At 42.1% G+C, this 21,631-nt stretch overlaps 1 protein-coding gene across 10 annotated transcripts in view; it reads right to left on the bottom strand.

Annotated features, from left to right (window-relative positions):
- Window positions 1-21,631, bottom strand: part of ARHGAP10 (Rho GTPase activating protein 10) — a 257,127-nt gene that overhangs the window by 10,469 nt on the left and 225,027 nt on the right. For 8 of the 10 annotated variants that reach the window (XM_065597784.1, XM_005284263.4, XM_065597785.1 and 5 more), the window contains 3 exons: window positions 14,800-14,959; window positions 2,962-3,102; window positions 451-542 (listed from right to left, as the gene is read on the bottom strand). In XM_065597784.1, the coding sequence (XP_065453856.1) occupies window positions 451-542; window positions 2,962-3,102; window positions 14,800-14,959 (393 nt within the window). Of the gene's footprint in view, window positions 1-450; window positions 543-2,961; window positions 3,103-8,528; window positions 8,700-14,799; window positions 14,960-21,631 lie in introns of all 10 variants that reach the window. The other 2 variants (XR_010601805.1, XR_010601804.1) reach the window with 1 other exon arrangement.

Raw genomic sequence — 21,631 nt, 5'->3', positions numbered from 1 at the left:
CCATCAGTTGGCCCCACGTAATGCATACTCACCCCTCATATACATATATTTACCATTCCTCCCTGCCCCTCCCCACCCAAATCCCTATCCTGCTCTAAATCCTGAGGTAAACTTTTAGGAAAATGATGTCTCAACACAAAGCCCCCTTGAATTTACAAAGCTAACTATGTGAAAAGGTTCACATACAGAGATGCTTTTCTGTGCTGCCAAATAAGCATTTCTACACAATTGCAAGTGCCTCCTCACCTGAGCCTAGAGTATCATCACCATAATGTGCTAATACATGCCCAATAAAATGTATATCAACATGCCAGAAATCCATTAAGTCCCAGACTATTTGTAGTCAGCCACCTTGGCATATCACTAATAGTTATGATTGTATTTTTGTCTGAGGCCATTTAGGAAGGTTTTCAGTTTGCTTGTTTTAACATTTATGTGTAGAGTACTTACCATCTTCAAAAACTGCTCCTATTTGAAAAGATAATTCAGAGCTATGTTCTGCCTCACAAGGGTACACTGCTCTTGCTCTTCTGTTGAGAACACTGAAAGTGAGACATAAAATGAAATATTTCAATGGCTGAAAGAAACAAATATCCATTTATAACCCATTTGGGGCCCAATTTCAGAACTTTAAGCACAGAATTTCATGTGCACAATTGCGTGTTCCTAATTTGCACACACAAACAGCATAATTTCATTTCACAATTTGCCATTTGAACTTGTGCATAGCCAGTTTGTACATGTAATATAGCTCTGCACACACGCTTGTGCATATCTCACTTTTAAAAACAAACTATATAAAACACTGCCCAAGGAAATCAGCAATGAAACAAACATGAGGTAAAGGATACAGTACTTAATCTTAAAATAATAATCTTTAGATATTGAGACCCATTTCTTCAGTCAACTTCAACTTCACGTTTTCAGTCTTCCTGTATGCAGGCCTGTATTTGAACTGTTCTTGTAATTTCTTATCATACAACCGTCTAGAAAACCACAGAACATGTTCTGTCCTAAGTAAATTTTTGGACAGTATTCTAGAGAGGTCTTTAAGAGGTTTGATAATGAAATATCACTGCAAATTTTTTCAGGATAACTATGAACTTCTGAAGCTACCATGACCAGAAATCTTAGAGCTTTTTTGGCCTGCCTTATTTAAAAATGCTTTCCTGAATAAACAGTAACTGGATACTTTACAATACATTATTTGACAAAGCACCCACGTTATTAATTCATCATTTGTTGAGTCCTCACAGCAAAAAAAACTGTACAGAAAATATTGGAAGAGACTGTCCCTGCCACAATGAACTTGCAGTCAAAAGGACAATACAGCTGTAGTATAGTGTAACAAGTGGCCAGAAACAGAATTTATGACAAAGTGGTGCAGAGGATTTGTTAGTATGTCTGACTGCTTTCCTTAGCAATGTAAGTAGTACAGCAGTCCTTTGTTTCTAGGGGTAATGCAGATGGGCTTCACAGAAGAGATAGGTTTTAAGAAGGAAAAGATGAGATGATAGAGGCCTAGGGTGACCAGATGTTCCATTTTTAAAGGGACAGTCCCATTTTGGGGGACTTTTTCTTATATAGGCTCCTATTACGCCCCACCACCTGTCCCTTTTTTTTTCCCCCACAGTTGCTATCTGGTAACCTTATAGAGTCCTAGTGCATACTGGGCAGAAGGCAGAGGGAAAACAAAGAAAAAGGCATAATGATGAGAGTGGGAGGAGATAGAGGGAGCGAAAGGAGTGAGGAGAAAAGGATGAGAGTAGAGACAATGGACAGTGGAAGAGTTATGCAGAGTCTTGAAGGCAAGGACAAGAAGCTTTAATTTGATATGGAAGGCAAAGGAATACAGCTGGAGGTGTGTTTTGATGAAGGGACCATCTACCTGTAATATAGTTGAGGAATTGTTGAGGAAAACAGCAAATAAGATACATTATGAGCAAGAAATAAAGGTCCAGTTGAGACAATTGACACTGTTGGCATTATTCCTCAAACAGTTATAACTACCACCTTGAGCAGCATGAGGCACCTCTCCGCTTGCAAATGGCTACATTCTTGAATTTGCGGTGGTTTCTGTATTACAGTGGTTTTCAACCTTTCATCATGTGCAGACCCCTAAACATTTTTGAAGAGAGGTGCAGACCCCGTTGGAAATCATCGACAGAGGTCTGCAGAGCACAGGTTGAAAACCACTGTTCTTTGGTGTCAAGTATCAGGGGATAGCCAGGTTAGTCTATATCCACAAAAACAACAAGGAGTCTGGTGGCACCTTAAAGACTTAACAGATTTATTTGGGCATAAGCTTTCGTGGGTAAAACCCCACTTCTTCAGATGCATTCTTCTCCATGCATCTGAAGAAGTGGGTTGTTTACCCACAAAAGCTTATGCCCAAATAAATCTGTTAGTCTTTAAGGTGCCACCGGACTCCTCACTGTTCTATGGTCATGACAACCGGTCCCAGACCCCTTAGACATAGTCTGCGGACCCCAAATTGAAAATCACTGCTGTATTACAGTAGAACCTCAGAGTTACAAACACCTCGGGAATGGAGGTTGTTTGTAACTCTGAAATGTTCATAACTCTGAACAAAACATTATAGTTGTTCTTTCAACAGATTACAACTGAAAAGTGGATTGAATACATTTTTTTTTAAATTTCATTATGCAGAAGAAAAATGCTGCTTTTCCTTTGTTGATTTTTTTTTTTAGTAGTTTATGCTTAACACAGCACTGTACTTGCTTTTTTGGGGGGAGGCGGGGGTGTCTTTGCTGCTGCCTTATTGTGTATTTCCAGTTCCAAATGAGGTGTGTGGTTGACTGGTCAGTTCCTAACTCTGGTGTTCCTAACTCTGAGGTTGTATTGTACATTAAGACCCAAGTTTGCTTTTTTCTTTAGGACAATGATAGAGAGAGAAGGAAGTAAAGAAAACATCAACAAAAATTGAAGTGTATATTGTACCTTTCAGCTGGTCTGTCACTCCCTGTGGCAGAGGTGGGGAAGGGGAAAGATGACGGTGCTGGGGTTCTGGTAGTTGAGGTAGGTGTTGTGGTGGACTGTGTATTCAACCATGAGACCATCGATGAACGAATCTGACTGGGGCTAAGGGAAGAAATTTTTCAGGGCTGCATTAATAACTTGCATGCAATTCTCTTTCACATCAGAAACATTCCATGTGGGACTCTGTGACTATGGGAACTACTGAACTCCTTAAAACTCAAGATTAGTGGGGTCGCTGAACTGATTTTCCAGCCATGGTTCTGAATTTCCTGACAAAGTATTTCTCCAACATGCCCTATATCCCAGGACAAAGACATCTCTCAAACTGATGATATACTCGATAAAAATGCAAACACCCAATTCCTTATGTAATAAAGGCAGATACAATGGAACCACATCTTGCAGGCTATTATTTGAGCTGCCACTACCTACGCCTTTACAAGTTTTGACAAATCTATTTTAAGATCTTTTCAGTACTGCACTAAGCCATGTGCGGCTGGAGGCTTTCAAAAGAGGTTGCAGCTATTACAATGGTGGGATCATGATGCTGGCTCTCAGCACTAGTGTCACATTTGAGCACGGCATGGGCCTTCATGGCCTCTGTCAGGGGTTGTGGAGATGTCAAGAGAACAAAGCCTCTCCCAACGGTGATATTATAACAATGCTCACTGTGATGCTTCTGGACTGAGATCCAGAGGCCACACAACCTGGGCAGTTTGTTGAAGATTCAGACCAACCAGAATCTTTGGAAAATGGAAACTTGTATACTTATGAGTCACAATGAAGTTTCTCATAGAAAGCCAAAGTGTAAAGAAACCCAAACTTTTTTCATAACCTTATTTGCTGAACATAAACAATGTGCTCATCTGTGAACAGAACTGATGAGAAGTCCCAATGACTTTACCATCCAAGAATATTATATATTGTGTGCACGCATGCCTGGATGCACACGTGCCAGGAAGGAGGAATTTCATATGTTAAAAAAACTACAAGACCCAAAAACCTGAAGTTTCTCCCTATTTTGAATCTCATTTCAGGACACACAAAAAAGGCCAAGTGGTTAAAAAAAATGAACTTTTTTGGAATAAAGGTGCTGAAGTGCAAGCAACACCTATGTAAAAACACAGTTCAAATCACAAACATGTTAGTAACATTCATTCAGGCATCATCACCAATCATCCTGGAGGGCTAACGATGCTAGTCTGACTACATTAATGGTTACATAACGTGCAGACTTGTACATGCCTGAAAATATTAAAGCCCCGATTCACAGACTTCAATGGCTCAATGGTGATTTACATCAGCTGGGGGTCTTAAAGTATGTTCATATCTAAATAAGCCCAACATTTAAAAACATCATATTGATTGTTTTTTATTTACATTCAACATTTCCCACTTTAAAATCAGTGCCAGACTGATTTCTGAAACCTGTATAAAGTATAGAGAAAGGGGAAAAAATATTCTGGGTTCGTTTACTCTATTGCCAAAATTAAAGTATGTCAGCACCCACTTAAACCACTAAATGTAGCAACCACCAACAGCTCCAGGATGTTCTACCAAATGAAGTGCCTTCTAGAATTGCAGATCAGATTTGGCATCCTTGGCTCTCAACCAGTGAATAATAAACACATTCATTCATGAATATTTGGTTTAAAAAACAAAACAAAAAAACCCCTACCAAATGTATTACTTTGTTTCTAATTATTTGACCAGCTGTACCAGTGAAAAAACTCGTTTTGTGCATGCGTGTGTGTGTGTGAGAGAGAGAGAGAGAGAGAGAGAGAGATCAGGTGGAGGGGTTAGAAACAAAACTTACATTCTTTACTAAAAATCTCTCATCCAGAAACATAATTCACAAGGATGCATACAACATAAAAGATGGGTTCCCTTTGAGTGTTGGTGGGGGAGGGTAGGAAGGGGGGGAAAGGATGTGTCCGGAGAGGGGTAGGCAAAGAAATGAAATGCTCAGATCAATATGTATGGCTCATGTTATGTCAATTACTACACAAGATGATCAGTAGTGTATCAACCAATAAGAATGCACTGCCCCTCACCTGAGGCACAGTATAAAACTGAATACAAATGTAGATATATTCTCTGGGAGCCTAGTATGAATCCCATATTTCCAGTGGAAAAACCTTTAGAAATGCAGGCACCTCTGAGCTCTGTGCTACTCCCTCCCCCACTTTTTGATGTATTCTCTTAATACGATTCAGCTGTAGAGAAAGCACTGCGGTACTTCTCTTGAATTCGCCTGTCAGTTTCAGCTTGTGGTTACAGATCAAGAGTTCATGGTCTATGATGCAGCAATGAAAAACCCTATTTCTGAACATAACATGGTGAAACAATCACTAATAACAAAAATATGAAGTAGCCACCTGACCTACTTGTATTTTAGATTTTCTTTTTTATTTACTATAATTGGCTACCTGAAGAACCAGTGATTTGATTCTATTTTTAAACAGAAGTTTTTACTCAATACAAAAGATCTTTCAAATGCTGTGCTGCACAAGCCCCCTACTGCAGGATTTTTTTAAAAGGATATTTGTGATAAAGTTATTTACATAAAAAGATATTTAAAGATAAAGTCGTAAGAAAAGCCTTGCTTACCAAGATGATAATAAAAACCTACTAGTATATCTTATCTCAAATTTAAGGCAGTCTGTTAAAGAAATCCACTCGCCTAAAGTCTGAAATGAATGCAATGTGTTTCCTGTGGAAACAAACCCTGACATAATTATCTCTCTTTGAGAAGAAACGTTATTGTCTGGTATAGAGAATCGGTGTCCATGGACGGGGGGGGGAGGGGGGGGGCAGCCTTACTGAAAATAAGCTAGAGATTTCATACAGATATTCAGAAACAAACTCCTGAAAACAAGGTTTTATTGGATGTTTATCTGGCTGGTTCCTAAGGTAACACAGCTACTGAGGAGCCTCTTATCTTGAGAGCAAGCAAGAGAGAGAGCCTGTGAAAAGAATCTACACTCTAACTTTTTAGAAAACAGATTTATTTCATAGAAGGATTTGGCAGCCCTGTGTCTGTCATATCACACTATATTACTCACACAAAACTCTGTGAAAGTGCTTTTAAAATGGTTTGTTACAATAAGACATGTATCAAAAGGTATTGGCTATTTCTGATTCAATATGCCATCCAATGTTCTCCAGCACCAGACAACACACTCCATGCATATTAAACTTTCTCACTGTATGAAAGCTCAGACTTTTTGGTGAGGGTGGGGGGATACACCGTTGGATGCAGTTTCGACTGTTGTAGTTTGAGCCAGAGCAGGGGACAGGATCCAAAGGGCTTAAGAAAAAGACCCACCACCACGCGGAAGGAACATGTACAGTACACAGAGCACGCATAAATCTTCTTCATTTGTACAGAAGTGGATTAGCCAACACTGGAACAGAGGTTTCTTTAAACCTAGATTGTGAAGTCTCAGTGGAGCAGCTAACACATTAGAGCAATGATCTTTCATGCCAGTCTGGTAAATCTAAAGCATACATCTACAACAACTGTCCTAGGGTAAAGCATTTTAAAATTATAATTTAGTTAGAACAAAATAAAGCATATGTATATCTGTATACTACAGCAAACCCCTGACCAAAGGCTGTTCCTCTTCCAGAAATCAAGAGTAATTGTATTCCCTGGATTGAAAAGAGCCGCTGTATGAGAAAGAGGAAAATAGTCTGCAATGCATAGCCCATTATTTTATAACACTCCCTCTCATAACATGTATACCATTATCCCATATAATATGACACAGTGATTCTAGTGCAGTGTTTCTAGCTGTCTAACCCACGTTTTGAAGACAGTCTAGGCGATAGCCAACCCTGTTTCTTGTAGGAAACACATGACCTCAGAGTCAAGTTAGATCGTGCCTGTTTCAATGGAGTTGCAAAAATGGTGGGCATTACTGCCCTTGAACCACAAAAGGCAGAATTAAAACAAGTGCCAAATACCCACACACACCTCCAAAAACTGCAGTCACTGAGTGGGTGACAGTGATGAAACAATAGCACTCTACAAAAATGAGCACAACTAGTGCGTATGATTTCTGTATAATTGGATCATGTCTTTTTTAAAGCTGTTTAAATATGTTCTTCCTCTAAAATAACTTAAAAGACCTCAGATAATCACACAGAAGGAACATAACAAGGTTCAAGACTTTCATTAAAGTCACCTGCCACCTGTACAGAGATTGTGAATTTGCATCACCACCCAAAGCTACAGAAAGGAACCCCTTCAGTTTTCCAGGGAGATAAGCTTACTGATTGTAGACATAACAAGGCTAATGGGAATTCATTTGGTAGTCAGACAAATAGGAGTAATTATCTTCAAGACTTTAATTGTGTTCAGGACATTGCTATTTCCTCCTTCCCCTGCCTTCTGACAGTTTCTTTGACACTGGTTTTCCTCTTCAGGATTTCAGCCATCCTGAGATTTACTGTTGCTTTGCTTTTATCATTAGTTTCATCACCCACTGCTCACAGACACCCAGAAAGGCACTCTGATGATTTGGGGAATCTGTCTATGAACATCTTATGAATTAGGATTTATTTTATGAGCTCTATGTATAACTCTAACTCTCGTTATGTAATAAACTAACCATGGGCTGACAAGGACCCTGTCATATATCACACACCCTGTCTGGAAGAAGCTACAGACAAACAAAATAAGTTGTTACCATTCTAATGACTATTCTCTGGCAAGGCAATAAGTATACTAAGGAAGGTGCCTGAGCTGGAAGAATCCAATTAATTCCAGGTGATCTCAGGCAGGGGCGTTTGGAGCAGTGGAATTTCCCCAGAAGAGAGAACAAACGTGAGGTGTTAGTTCAGCCGTTTAAAAACACAGACATTAGATGAGTCAAGGAGACGAAGCTGAAGAAAGAGAGAGGAACAAAATGGGACAGGATTTTGGAGGAATAAGGAACCTGTTTGCCTACCAAACCAGCAAGAGGAGAAGGAAACTGCCTGCAGGAGAGAGGGAGACGCCATATTCTGATGAAGCCATGAGGCTCCAGAACAGGGTTCTTGATCAGGGCTGAGACTCACTCAAAACACAAACAGTATGGTCAAATGTAGCCCTGGTCACTATTATACAAATTTCTTTTGTGCGTTTCAGAAAAGGCACACAGATAATACAGTTTGTGTCTACTGTAATGCGGTCACATTGATAATATAATACTGGTATTGTAATATATATAAACTAAATATTTCCCATCATACTCTTTAAATATGAATTTATAGTACTATAGGAAAGGAAACAATGAATTCACACTACTGTGGCTCTTTTGGGTAATGTTGACCACTAACTTGGCTCCTGAACCACTGAGGTCTGAGTATCACTACTGTACAGTGCCTAGGACAAAAGGTCCCTGGACTGTAATACAAATAATTATTAAGCGGCAACAGTAGCTCTCTAGAACACTAAACAAACATTTAGGAGCTCTGGGCATTTTTTGCTGTGTTCTTAAACATTTACTTCTTTAACAAGGCTGAATATTACTGTTATTCACCTTCATCTACAAAAGGTTTAATCCCAAAGAGAGCATTTCCCTAGGCAACTCAGTACAGGAGCACTATTGCAAATGCATCTCTCCAACCTTCAGCCGTGAGTGATTTCACATTCCTCTGTTTCAAATGATCACTGGATGAAACTAGGTGGATGGCTGGCTCAGCTTTAGAGTCTACACAACACAGAAAAAAAAATTACATGGTGTCAACTGTTCTTCTTCATTAAAGCAGTAAAATATTTTGCACTTCTTCGTGCCTTGTAGCCAAGGATTTCACAGGGCTTTAAAAAACAACAACACACTGAAGCAGGAAAGTATCATCCTCATTTTAGGCATGAAGAAAACTGAGGTACTGAGCGATTAAGTGACAGGAGTCACACACCAAAGTCTGTTTCAGAACCAGGAATATCAAATAGATCCAATTATAATTTCTATGGCTTAAGTCACAAGACATTTCCCTTCCAGTTTCAGAGGGGAGAAGACACATCACTAGGACAATTCCCTTTTCTGTGTGGAGTTATATGAGTTATAAATTTAAAAAGAAATACAAACTTAAAAGTAGGTAAAAAGTAATATTTTACAATTCAGACTAAAGATAGAATTGGAGAAACAGCCTTTGCAATACCTGAACAGTGAGAAAGAGAACACAGTTTTTAAACAGAAGTATTTGGCCATTTTAACTTAGAGCAACTGTGACAGTGCAGAGAATGAACACCTATGAGTTCCAGGAGGTGAGTGGGCACATCTGAAAGCCCCTCCCTCAGCCTAAAAGGAGGAGTGACTAAACACAGGGCTCAAATGATTTTGGGGGACATCTAATAAGAAAACAGGGACAGGTGTGAGGTCATAAGGCCATAAGCAGGGATCCTGAGGGGGACACTGAGCAGAGAATCCTGAACAGTGCCCACTGCTCCTCAAAGGTGTCTAGGGAGCCAGCGGACGTGGCCCAGAGGAACTGGACCAGATGTATGATTGAAGGGAGGAACAGAACAGAATACCCACAGTTGCAGAGCACCTCCCCATCCAGCATCCTCCTCTTGGTTTTATAAATGGCCATATTGGCCAGCACCGGGAAGAGGTTGATGAGAAAGTCTCATGACTTTGTGGGGTCATGGACAGGATGTGCATAGATCAGGAGGTGTGGGGAAAAGTGCAGCCAGAACCTAACAGAAGGTTCTGGAGGAGCCGGAAAAGGGGCTGCAACTTGGCGCACTCCAGGTAGACGTGCACCAAGCTTTCCCTCACGCCTCTGGAGCCCGGCCAGGATACCTGGGGCCAGGCTCAGGATGTTGAGCCAGTGCCAGAGCATGGACAGGACCAGATGATTGAGCACCAGTGGCCTCCCCCACAGGGAAAGGCACTGAGGTGGTCCCATCCACCTCTGCAGCCGCTCAGCCACTCTGCCCTCTAAATCTTGCCAGTTCTCTGGCAGAGAGGGATGGGTGGCAGAAAGGTAAACACCCAGATAGAGCAGCAGACCTGGACTCCACTGAATGGCCTGAAGCATGACTGGAAGGGAGCTCACCTGTCACCCATCCCCAAACATCAGGCCAGAGCTCAACCCAGGTGGAGGAGGCTGCTGAGGAGATGGCTTGGCAGGCCTTCACTGGCAGCAGGTCGCCCGGGCCCCAGACCTAAGGAGCACATCATCGGTGTACGCTGACAGGAACACCCGCAATTCTAGTTTGCAGAGCACCAACCCCATCAACCTCCTGTGGAGGAGATGGGAGGAAAGGCTCAATGGCCACAGTGTACAGCTGGCCTGACAGCGGACAGCCGTGACACACCCTTTGCCCGAAGCTGACAGGTTTGATCGGGTCCAGTTGAGCTTGACCAAACAGTCCACGGAGGTGTAAAGCACCTGGAGAAAGCCCATGAAATGGGGCCCAAATATCTATCCCTTTCTTAATGATTCCCTTACGCTGTTAGCTCTTTTGACTGCTGTGCCTTTGTTTCACAGACATGCAATATGGCACTGTGTCCTGAAAAGAACAGAAAACTTTTAACAAAATAGCCCTGGGTTTAAGGATATTTGATGCCATTTGAGGAGCACTAATGCTTGCCTAGAGTGGAGATTTTTGTACAAGTGTAGTCATGGCACTGCCTTCTCACGAGCAACCATCCTTGCTTTCTCTTCTAGCTGTATCTTTCCCCTTTTGATGTCAAGAGACATCAGCATTTTTCTCTGTGCATTGTGGGTGTGTGTGTGGGGGTGGGGTGGGGGTGGGGGGTCACAAAAGGTTCTCCTTGCCATGGACTATTCTATCACATGTAACTGAGGATAATCTGTTTATAGAAAACTGCTTTATTGATAGAAAATAACTTTGGAGCATCTGAAATATCTTGAACTCTGATGCAATACCCTCCTAGGAAACAAAGCCAATGAGCCTTCTGCAGCAATTAAGTCACCCATTTCCTTATTCACTGCATACATAATTAATAGCTCCACTGCGACTGATCTCCTACAACTACTACCCACAAGTTATAAACATCGGCAGAAACTTGAGAAACCAGATTCTCCTGCATTCCATCTGACCTAGGCTCAGAATGGTATTTACAAGAGCTGGACTGAGAACTGGCTGATGTGTCTAAATTGAAACAGTCCACAGAACCACATTGATTTTGATGAACTTCTGCTGGAAACCGGTCAGTTTCTGATAGAACCCTGGCTGTCAGGCAGATTTAAACCTACCTGGCTTCCTGCCAGCTTGCCCGGCTGGCTCCTCAGCAGCCTCAGGCGGACTTTCCAATGCCTCTGGCTCTGGGCCAGCCTACCCAGTGGACTGTCCCAGAGCCAGGGCTCCCAGGATAGCTGGGTGGAGAACAGTAATTCTATTTTGTGGAGGATTTCAAAATTTGGGGGTTTTGTTTTGAATCAGAATGAAACTGAGGCCTTGGCTACACTTGAGGATTCACAGCGCTGCCGCGGCGCTGCAAGTACTCCACCTCTCCAAGGGGAATAGCTTGCAGCGCTGTGATTTCTCTGACCAGTTCTAGTATTGACACACTAGCACTGCATTAGAGACTCTACGCATTGCTTTCCTGCAGTACTTTTTGTCTGATTCCTCAACCACTGTGCAAAGTTTCAGAAAAATGGGCTAGGAATCAGTCTGAAATCCTCCTCCTCAAATTGTGAACCATCAGTGGAGCTATTCCTCAGCTGCTACTGCAGCCTAAGGCCTGTAGCAGAGTCCACTTTCATGCACAATCTCTCCTGGGGTGGTTGGGGCTAGCAGATCAATGCAGTGACAGTGACAAATCCACCAGCCAGTCCACTGCCCTTTTCCCAGTCCACAGCTTTCCCCAACACGTGCAGAAAAAGAGAGTGCTGTGCAGAGTACAGTATTCCATGGTGCACCAGGACTGAAAAAGTCCTCCATGCATATTTTCCACAGCCTGCTTCCCTCTCCCACCAACCACTCCCTCACATGTGAGACCACAGTGATTTCCCCATGTTTAAGGCTCTCTGGGTCTACAGGAAGTGGGAGAGAAACTATTTCATGAAGAATGTGACAGAGAATGTGCTGCTTTGAAACCAACCTGTTAAGGCTCAGCCCTTCCACTCCTCAAACGAGGCGGGTGGGAGAGGCAAACAGCTTTTGACTAATAAACTAAGTGTATGATGTGTTTGCGTGTTATTTGCAAACCTGAAGTAACAGCAGTACTTCCCATTGAGCAAAAACTTAGGGTTACCATATTTTGAGTGTCCAAAAAGAGGACACTCCACAGGGCCCCGGGCCCTGCCCCCGCCCCAACTCCACCCCTTCCCCAAAGTCCCCGCCCCAACTCCGCTCCCTCCCCTGCTTCCTGCGAACATTTGATTCGCGGGAAGCCTGAAGCAGGCAGCAGGTGAGTTGGGCGGGGGGGGGGGGGGGGGAGGCGCGTCCCAGTCTGCCCCCCCCCCCAACCGAGCGGCTGCCTCCGGCGGCCGGCCCCGGCCCCAGCGTCTCCAGCCTGGCTCGGCTCGGGCCCTGGGGTGCCAGCCCCAGGCCAGCCCCCGGCCGAGCACCCCCAGGCCAGCACCGCCGGCCCCCGGCCCAGCCCCGACCCAGCACCGCTGACCCCGCACCGCTGGGCCCGGCCCGGCCCCACACCGCGCCCCCGGCCCAGCACTGCCGGCCCCCGGCCCAGCACCGCTGGCCCTGCACCGCCGGGCCCGGCCCGGCCCCACACCGCACCCCCGGCCCAGCACCGCTGGCCCTGCACCGCCGGGCCGGGCCCCGCACCGCACCCCCGGGCCAGCCCCCAGCCGAGCACCCCTGTCCCAGCACCGCCGGCCCCGGCCCGGGCCCCAGCCCAGCACTGCCAGCCCCGCACCCTGGGCCAGCCCCTGGCCAAGCACCCCTGGGCCCAGCACCTCCCTATTTTCCCGGACATGTTCGGCTTTTGGGGATTTTCCCCAGGATGGGGATTTGAGGCCCAAAAAACCGGACATGTCCGGGAAAATCCGGACGTATGGTAACCCTACAAAAACTATCAGATCTTCAAAGGAAAAAGTAGAAAGATGCAGTAATGCAGAGTTAGGAAAATGCATGGGAGCATTTAAACCTCAATGTTCCTGCAGTTGCTCGGCAGTGGGAATGTCTTGCTAAATTCAATTTTCCTAGCTAGCCTGCATATACACACCTTTTCCTGACCGAAAACCTCAAGAAGAAAAACTGCAGACAAAAGAGGAATTTCATGCTTCTACTGAAAGTTACCACTTGCATGGAAAGTCATTATGGATTTGCATCACTTTTAACTACAAGCCAAAAAAAAAAATAAAAGGTGAAGAAAATTACCTCCCAACACAGAGACAACAGTGCCCAAAGCACATCCATATAAACGAGAGCAAATAAACCCAGCTGTAATTACATGGATGCCTTAAAGACTTTTGTTCTTTTGCCCCATTTGGGAAAAATGTTATTACAATTAATAAGTATTTACCAATGATATATATAGCATTTATATCATATAAGCAGGCCAGGCCACTCAAAATGGCATTATGGAAAATATACGTAACAAAAAAGCAAATCTCTTCTCCAGACTTACTTCATTCACCTTTTTGCCTTTCAAGGTTAGAGATTTTTTCCATGACATTTTAAATTTTGTATGAATAGTAAACCAGGGAATTCACTCAGAGTTTGATTTATGATAAAAAATGTCAGCCTCCTTATGTCTCAGGCATGGCCGTGTTGTGAATTGAGCCCCAGTGTACTAAAACTTGCAATGTCACTTTTTGCTGAACTAGAATCAAGCTCGCTAACTGCTAAAAAGCCTATTCAAGTGACAAACTGCAAATTAATTGAAAATACAGGCATTTTTATATGTTAATATATTATATAGATCTAAGTCTGTCCTTGAATAGCAATGTTCAGCTCCTATTAACTTTAACAGGTGCTGTATGTATGTATCCAAGGACAGAATTTGGCCATACATCTTGATGGTAACATACTACCACCCACAGCTACTACAGCATATAGACACTTCTTCAGGTTAGGTATATGGGGGACCCAGTGGTTTGAAATAAAACAATGGTAATGTATTATGCACCGAATACTTTACAAATGCAGTGCCTAAATAAAACAGTGTAAATCATGAAACTGCTAGTAGTAAAACACCTTGACTTTCCATAGTAAAAAGCTAAAATATAATTTAGCACAGTGGTTCGCAACCAGGGGTATGTGTACTCCTGGGGGTACGCAGAGGTCTTCCAAGGGGCACTCAACTCATCTAGATATTTGCCTAATTTTACAACAGGCTGCATAAAAAGCACCAGTAAAGTCAGTACAAACTAAAATTTCATATAATGACTTGTTTATACTGCTCTATATATGATACACTGAAATGTAAGTACAATATTTATATTCCAATCAATTTATTTTATAATTATATGGTAAAATGAGAAAGTAAGCAATTTTCCAGTAATACCAGGCTGAGAAACTTTTATATTTTTATGTTTGATTTTATAAGCAAGTAGTTTTCAAGTGAGGTGACACTTGGGGTACACAAGACAAAACAGACTCCTGAAAGGGGTACAGTAATCTGGAAAGGTTGAGAGACACTGATTTAGCAGATATAACTGTCGGATGCAGAACTGTATTTTGAGAACCATTTTGAGACATGAGACAGATCAATTTTTTATTCACTTACTGCTTCGCTCCCCATAGTTGTAGCAATGGAAACCAAGTATAATCACTTCAAAAAGTTACTCAGTTGCATCCAACGTAGGCGGGGAGAGGGTGTCAGTGCAACTGTCTCCTCTTTCAGAACCAACTGAAATAATGTTACTTACTGATTGGCTGCCCAGTCCGCTAGGTCTCCACTCTCCAGAATAAGGTGATTTTTGTCTGGCTCAGGGGGGCTACTGGAGACTGCAGGTGTAGGAGAGTGAGAAGAAAGAGAATCCATACTGCCAGTAGGAGTGTCCTCCCTGGGAGGGCTGTGGTTGTCAACTAGAAGAGGAAAGCACAAGGATACAACAAGTAGATACCATTAAAAAAAAAAATCTAGTGCACAGTAAATTACTTAATTATCCAAAGTACATTATATGTTACAGTGAAACCTTTACAAGAAACAACTTTCAGTGTTAGAAGTATTCTCCGCCCCCAAATATACATTATTAGTATCACCCTAAAGTATTTCCAAAACTATGGAACACAGTTTTGCACCACTTTTGTTAGAAGGTTACCTCTGCTAAGAAAACTAATTCCTCTGAGTGGTAATTTATGACAGACTTCCTGTTCAGACTGGGATTCCTTGGGTCCCCTATCTTTGTTAGCTTTGTTAAATAAAAGACTCTTAAAACAAAGTAATGTAACACAAACACTCCAGGAAATGATCTTTCACAAGATAATGCAATAATCATAATTGTATCAAATGCAAGACTGTGGAATTTACAGAGGTCACAATAGACAACAAACCTATAACAAGCAGACAGTTGTGAAACACACAATATCTTTAGGACATTTTAGGGTATTGCTGCTGCTAATCTGTAATTAACCCCATCATTTTCTGGTCAGCTGATTGTTTTACACGCTGATACTAGAATATCACCTAGTGTGTAAAATATTCAGAGATGATTTATTTAGTTGGCAGCTTTGTTTTTCTGCCACTAGAGACCCTTTAAGAAACAGAGCATCTATTTCATCGCAAACGATGACAAATAAAATTACAGGTATGCTGCGCCATTGTGTATGAGATCCCCAAGACAAAAAACACATCCCACATTGTGTTGTTCTGCTTGGATCTATCTATTTAGAAGATAGCTCTTCACTTTTAAATGTACAGTTAGAAATGTCTGGAGGGATGTATAAAATGAGAGATTACAAATACACCTCTACCTCGATATAACGCTGTCCTCGGGAGCCAAAAAAATCTTACCGCGTTATAGGTGAAACCGTGTTATATTGAACTTGCTTTGATCCACCGGAGTGCGCAGCCCCGCCCCCTGGAGCACTGCTTTACCGCGTTATATCTGAATTCATGTTATATCGGGTCACTACCCAGCACAACAAGGCCCCAATCCCGAATGGGGCCTTTGGGTGCTACCATAATATAAATATATACTAGTAATAATAAATATTCAAGACAACCTTCACAGAATTCCCTCATTGATTCTCTCACTTCACTTCCATTCTACTCCCATTAACATATACCAAAACATCCCAGAGCAGTGGTGATTAATACAGTATTAAAAATATTATATAGTGATGACCCCTCCACCTCATCATCGAGTTCAACTCCTTCAGGCAAAAGCTACAAACCCCAAATCCTACCATGCCATGTCTATATAATTATCTGATCAATAGTCTCTAAATTGTAGCATTAGTTTGAGGAGCTGCATATTGCGTACACAGCACTCTACATGAAAAAAAAAACAACTTTACAAATATGTTCTAATTCAATAATTGACATAATTAATCCCCACAGAGAATGGCTCAGTTTGAAATAACCTAATCTGAGTGGAACGTTCTACTGTTTCACTGATTTGATTTCCTTTTCCTTTTAAAAAAAAAAATTAAATATTGTCAACTAGAAACACCTTCAGAGGATAAAAGCCATTGTCCTCCACCTCACTACTACTTTATCCAAGTCAATTTCTTCCACTGAAACAGCAGAAACTCATCAAAGCAGTCAACTCCTGCTTTCCCAGCCAGCTCTTCACCATCCCCCTTGGTAATTTTGAAATCTCAGCTTCCCTAGAGATTAAAATGACATACAACTAAAGACATTCAAGTGATAAAAAGTGATCATCTGAAAATTTCTCCCTAAAGTAGCTGCTAATTTAAGGATCTAAATTAGCCTGTAGTAGCAAAGTATGAAACTCTGAGGAGGAGAATGCTAACCTCAGAAAATGACTCATTCATATTCTGTCCTAATCCTGCTCACTCACAGAGCAGCTGCACTACCTTACTGCTTTGCAATGATACTTTGAGCTGATAATTCTTCGATATTGCCATTCTAATTTGCATGGCATGACATGCCATGAGAACTATACAAGTGTCAGGTAAAAAGTAATTCATTACATCCCGTTTACAGGTATACATGTCAAAATCAGAAATATATTCTAAAGCTTAGACAGTAATATTGTAATCTTACTTCATAAGGTAATTTAATTCTTTAAAACTAAATAAACTAAGTCGTAATGCACATTTCCCCTTAAAGTCTTGCTTTTCAGACCCAGTTACACTGATGGCACCAAGATCCTCAGTCAACATAATCACACCATTTCAGAGGATTTGTCTGCTTCTGTGATTTGCTAAACATTTATAATTACAAGCCATCAAATGATAATATAATCTAGATAAATGCACGCAGACAGGTCAAGAATATAAAGCACTCCTATGAGTATGCAAATACTCGGCAGGAGGGTTGTTTTAGTTTACAGGTACGGTTGGCAGTGCTTCCATATTACAAGTTGCAGGTACAGTATGAAGTCCTTCATACACACGGTGAAATCCTGGATCCACTAAAATCAATGCCAAAACTCCCATTGACTTCAATGGGGTCAGGATTTTACATGTAGATTTTACAGTTTGTCACAATTTCTTTCCTATAGCATAAATATTGATATGGATGTGCCTCCATCAGCTTAAAACAACATACTGCATTGTTGCTTTCTAGTAACACAAAAGATTTTTTGCTACACATAGATAATATCATTGTTAGTTTTGGAGACTAACTTATGTCCCCCAAATTCTAAATTAATTTTCATAGATTCATGCAGTTTAGGACCAGAAGGGAGTTGTAGTGATAGTTGGGGCCTGGTAGGCCTACTCCAGTTGTGAGTCTAGCTGTGGGGAAACTGGATAAAAGTCCACAAAATGTCATGATAACCTATAACAATAAATAGTGATGGGAAAAGGGGAAAAAGGGAGAAAGAAAGACTGAATTAGTGTAAACAAAAAGGCCGACTGAGACACCTCAAGGACTGTGTTAAAATCATGCCCTGTAAAGAAGAGAAGTGTGGGACTGAAAATTAATGGACCAAAATTGGTGTGTTGGAAATTAGGCCTAATCGGTGAACTAAGCAATGAGAAAACAAGTTATTCTGCCCATCGCTCCCTCTGGGGTCCTTAAAAGAAAAGACTGGGGGATGGGGGAGAGTGGAGAGAGATTGGAAATGAATACAATTGCTGACTGAAAGAAGAGGAAGGAGCAAGTTTCACCATCATGGCTGCCACCTCCACCATCTGCCAGGACCCTGGGATCCATCCTAACACCGTTGGTCCTTCATCATCCAAATCCTGAGGGATGTCCTGACCACACCAGGACAGGGGGTGGAGGGGGGGAACCCAAATGACACTACCATCTCCACCAGCTCTGGCTAAATCCCAGATATCATCTGGGATGGGAGATTGTCGTCCCCCTCATTTCTCCTCCCTCTGTTCATGTGTCCTTTTCTTTCCTGACCTTATTTCTTCTCTTTCCTACCACTCTCCTAAAAATTTGTAATCTCATCAAAGAATGAAATTAGAATTGTTTGACAAAACCGATCTCCCATAAAAGCAGACAGGCATTACTTATATTCTTACACGTTCATTCTTTATCAAGTGGATCCTGTCACACTTCAGGGAAACTGCACCTTTATTACCCCTCTATGGTCCAGCAAGGGCACCCACTCTAGGCACCAAGCTCCTCAGCCACCACTGTTCCCTCTCTTGACTGGGATTTCCAGACTGCACAGCTTCCTGCCTATACTGTGGCATCCCCAGCAAAATCAGACTGCCAGCTTGCTTTACTTTTCTCCTCAGAGACAAGAGACAGTTATAAGTTAGCGCAAAGTTCTTTCTTAGCAAGCACTTTTATTCCTAAGGCAGAAGCATTACAAAGACCCTACAGACATGCTAATAAGCTTACCAGAGACCACCCCCTAACTACAACAAGGGCTCTGGTTGGTAATTAGTCCTTCATGCCCCACACAAGGGTTTTTCCTGAGGTTCATAACAGCTATCACTCAGAACTAGCTCCCCCCGTGAGTTACTGAGTCCTTCCTTTATCTAGTTTGGGCTTTTGAATAGGTGAAAAGGTAATCAGCCAGATAATGGATTTCAATTCGAGGCACAGTTTCAAAAGAATGGCTCCGGAGGGAATTCCATTCTTCCCAATTGTTTCCTAGGAATCCCACTCCACTAAATTCAGTCTTGTCTGGTCCACTGAGGTCTTTTTGTTTTGTTTTTTTAAAAAGAGTCCTTTGAAACATATAACACTTTGCAGTGTTTACATCAATCCTTTCTCCCCCTTAGAAGAACCATCCCACAACAATACATAAACATTTGCATTTTTAACACAATGACCTCCTGAGATACTTTACTTAATTCAAAATAGGTTTTCCAGGATATTGTCATATCTGTCACAAACCCATATCAACTTTTCTATTATTTTCCTGGGATTGATGTCCCACTAACAGGCCTATAGTTTCCTTGGTCATTCTGCTTGCCTTGTTTGAATACTAGAAGAGTGCTAATGTTCTGTCAGTCTTCTGGAATTTCCCCAGTATTCTAATATTTATTAAGAATTAACAACAGTCTCCTCGGCCAACTCTTTTAGGCCTCTTTTGGGTGCAAGTTCATTTGGGCCCATTGAGTTTAAAATGTTTATCCCTAGAAGATGTTGTTTGACATCCTCCTTAGTTACTAATGGACTGGAAGGAACTTCATTATCCTCAAGTGATATGAGTACATCATCCTCCTTTTTTCAAATACAGAAATATTTATTGAACACTTCTGTTTTTCTGCATCATTAACAATTTTACCATCTAGTAATGGGCCTATACTCTAGCTAGAATTTATTTTGCTGCTAATATATTTTAAAAACTCCTTATTATCCATAGCCCTGCCAGCCATGGAGGTTCCCCTGATGTCTTTAACTTTCCTTATCAATTTTCTACATTTCAGAACTTTTAATTTATATTGATTGCTATCTATTTAGACTTTTCCCCCCATTTGTTATGTATTGCTTTGAAAAGCCAGTAAAATTCTGAAAGTTTCAGAGGGCAGAGCAGCCTTGAAAGCATTATCATGTCCACTGTATCTACTGTGTCAAGCACTTTACTGGCACAGTGGGTTTTTTTTTTTAATTCAGTAGATTAATTGATTCCTAATATTTTTTTCTATTGTGGTTCTCTCCCTCCCCCCACCCCCATTTCTTCTACAGTGAGAAGCATTGTCAAGTTCTGAAGGTGTAAATGTTGCATTGCATTACTGGATTGATAATTGATATCTTTTATTCTTTTAGAGAGGGGCACCAGGAACTTCAGTTTTCCTCCCTCTCTCAAAGCCTCTTCATTATAGGTAGCTTCTATACAGAAAAATAGGCAGAACATGATTACTTTTGAAGTTCATTGCCATTCCTTAAATTAGCTAGAGGGCTACCTTTCTGATCACTTCCTTCAGTGTATCATTGAGTGACTGTTCTGAGCGTTTCATGGGTGTTCCTCAAAGCCTTTATCCCCACCCGATTTCACTTTTCTCACTACACCCTATGTCTACGTGCTCTTATCTACAAGCCTAACTTAGACTATCATCTTTATGTTGATAACTCACAAATCTCCCTCCACCCATTCCAATATCTCAACCAATCTCTAGAACAACTCTGCGTGGATTACCCTCAAGCATCCAGACATCGATTGAAACTCTGCGAGACCAAAACTGAGTTCTTAATACTACTTTCCACCAGAACTGCACCCTACCCCTTTTTCTCTATAACCATGGGCAACACTAATATCCTCTGGGTCACCCAGTCTGTGAGCTCGTATATCACTTTTGCCTTGCCTTCTCTCTCGAGCCATACATACAGGCTTTTTCTATATCTTGCCTCTTCTTCCTACATAGGTACAAGATCCAACCTTTCTTCTCAGTCCGCATAACTAAAACTCTGCCTCTGTGCTGTAATGGCATGGTCTGCCACTCTAAGGACCAAAGGGCCTTGGGCCAGTCGCCCTGTTCAATTATCAGACTCAGAGCAGCATTGAAAGATGCGAAGGGAAAGGCCTCTGGGCCTCTGCGAACTGCTTTGATCAGGAGAATAGCTTTGTTTTGTGTTTGAATAATAAACTAAGCTCTGATGAAAAGAGGCTGAGAAAGACAGGCCAGCAGCACTACATGTGGAGAATGCACACTGGTGATTGGTCCCTTGAACAGAGAGGAAATTAAATTAGCTAACAGGAAAGATCAGGATTTGCCTTCTCCCCTTGTTTGGTTGTCTTTTTTTAATACTCAGAGAAAAGAAAGAGGACATCGTCAGTCTACTGGTAGAGCAGCAGCAGCAGCAGACCCAGGCACTCCTCCTCCAACTCCTGTAGAGTCAACAGCAATAGCAGGAGGCTCAGCTTGCCAATCAACAGCAGTTCCAGGAACTCCAACCCCAGCAACAGGAGTGGTTCCTGAAACATCTGGAGAACTGAGCTTCAGGGAGTCTTACTGGACCTGGAGAGGGTAGCTCAGGCAGGCCTTGCACTGGGTTGGCAAAGATGGGGCCAGAAAACAATGCTGAGGTTTTTCTCAGCACTTCTGTGAGAGTAACCAGGGCTGCAAGTTTGGATGAATCAGTTTGGGAGCCTGGGTGGCACCCATTTCTGATGGGAGCAGGGTGACCAGATGTCCCAATTTTATAGGGACAGTCCC

The sequence above is a fragment of the Chrysemys picta genome, chromosome 5 (assembly GCF_011386835.1).
Source record: "Chrysemys picta bellii isolate R12L10 chromosome 5, ASM1138683v2, whole genome shotgun sequence".
Classification (NCBI taxonomy): Eukaryota; Metazoa; Chordata; order Testudines; family Emydidae; genus Chrysemys; species Chrysemys picta.
This window is presented reverse-complemented; position numbering and strand designations above follow the sequence as displayed.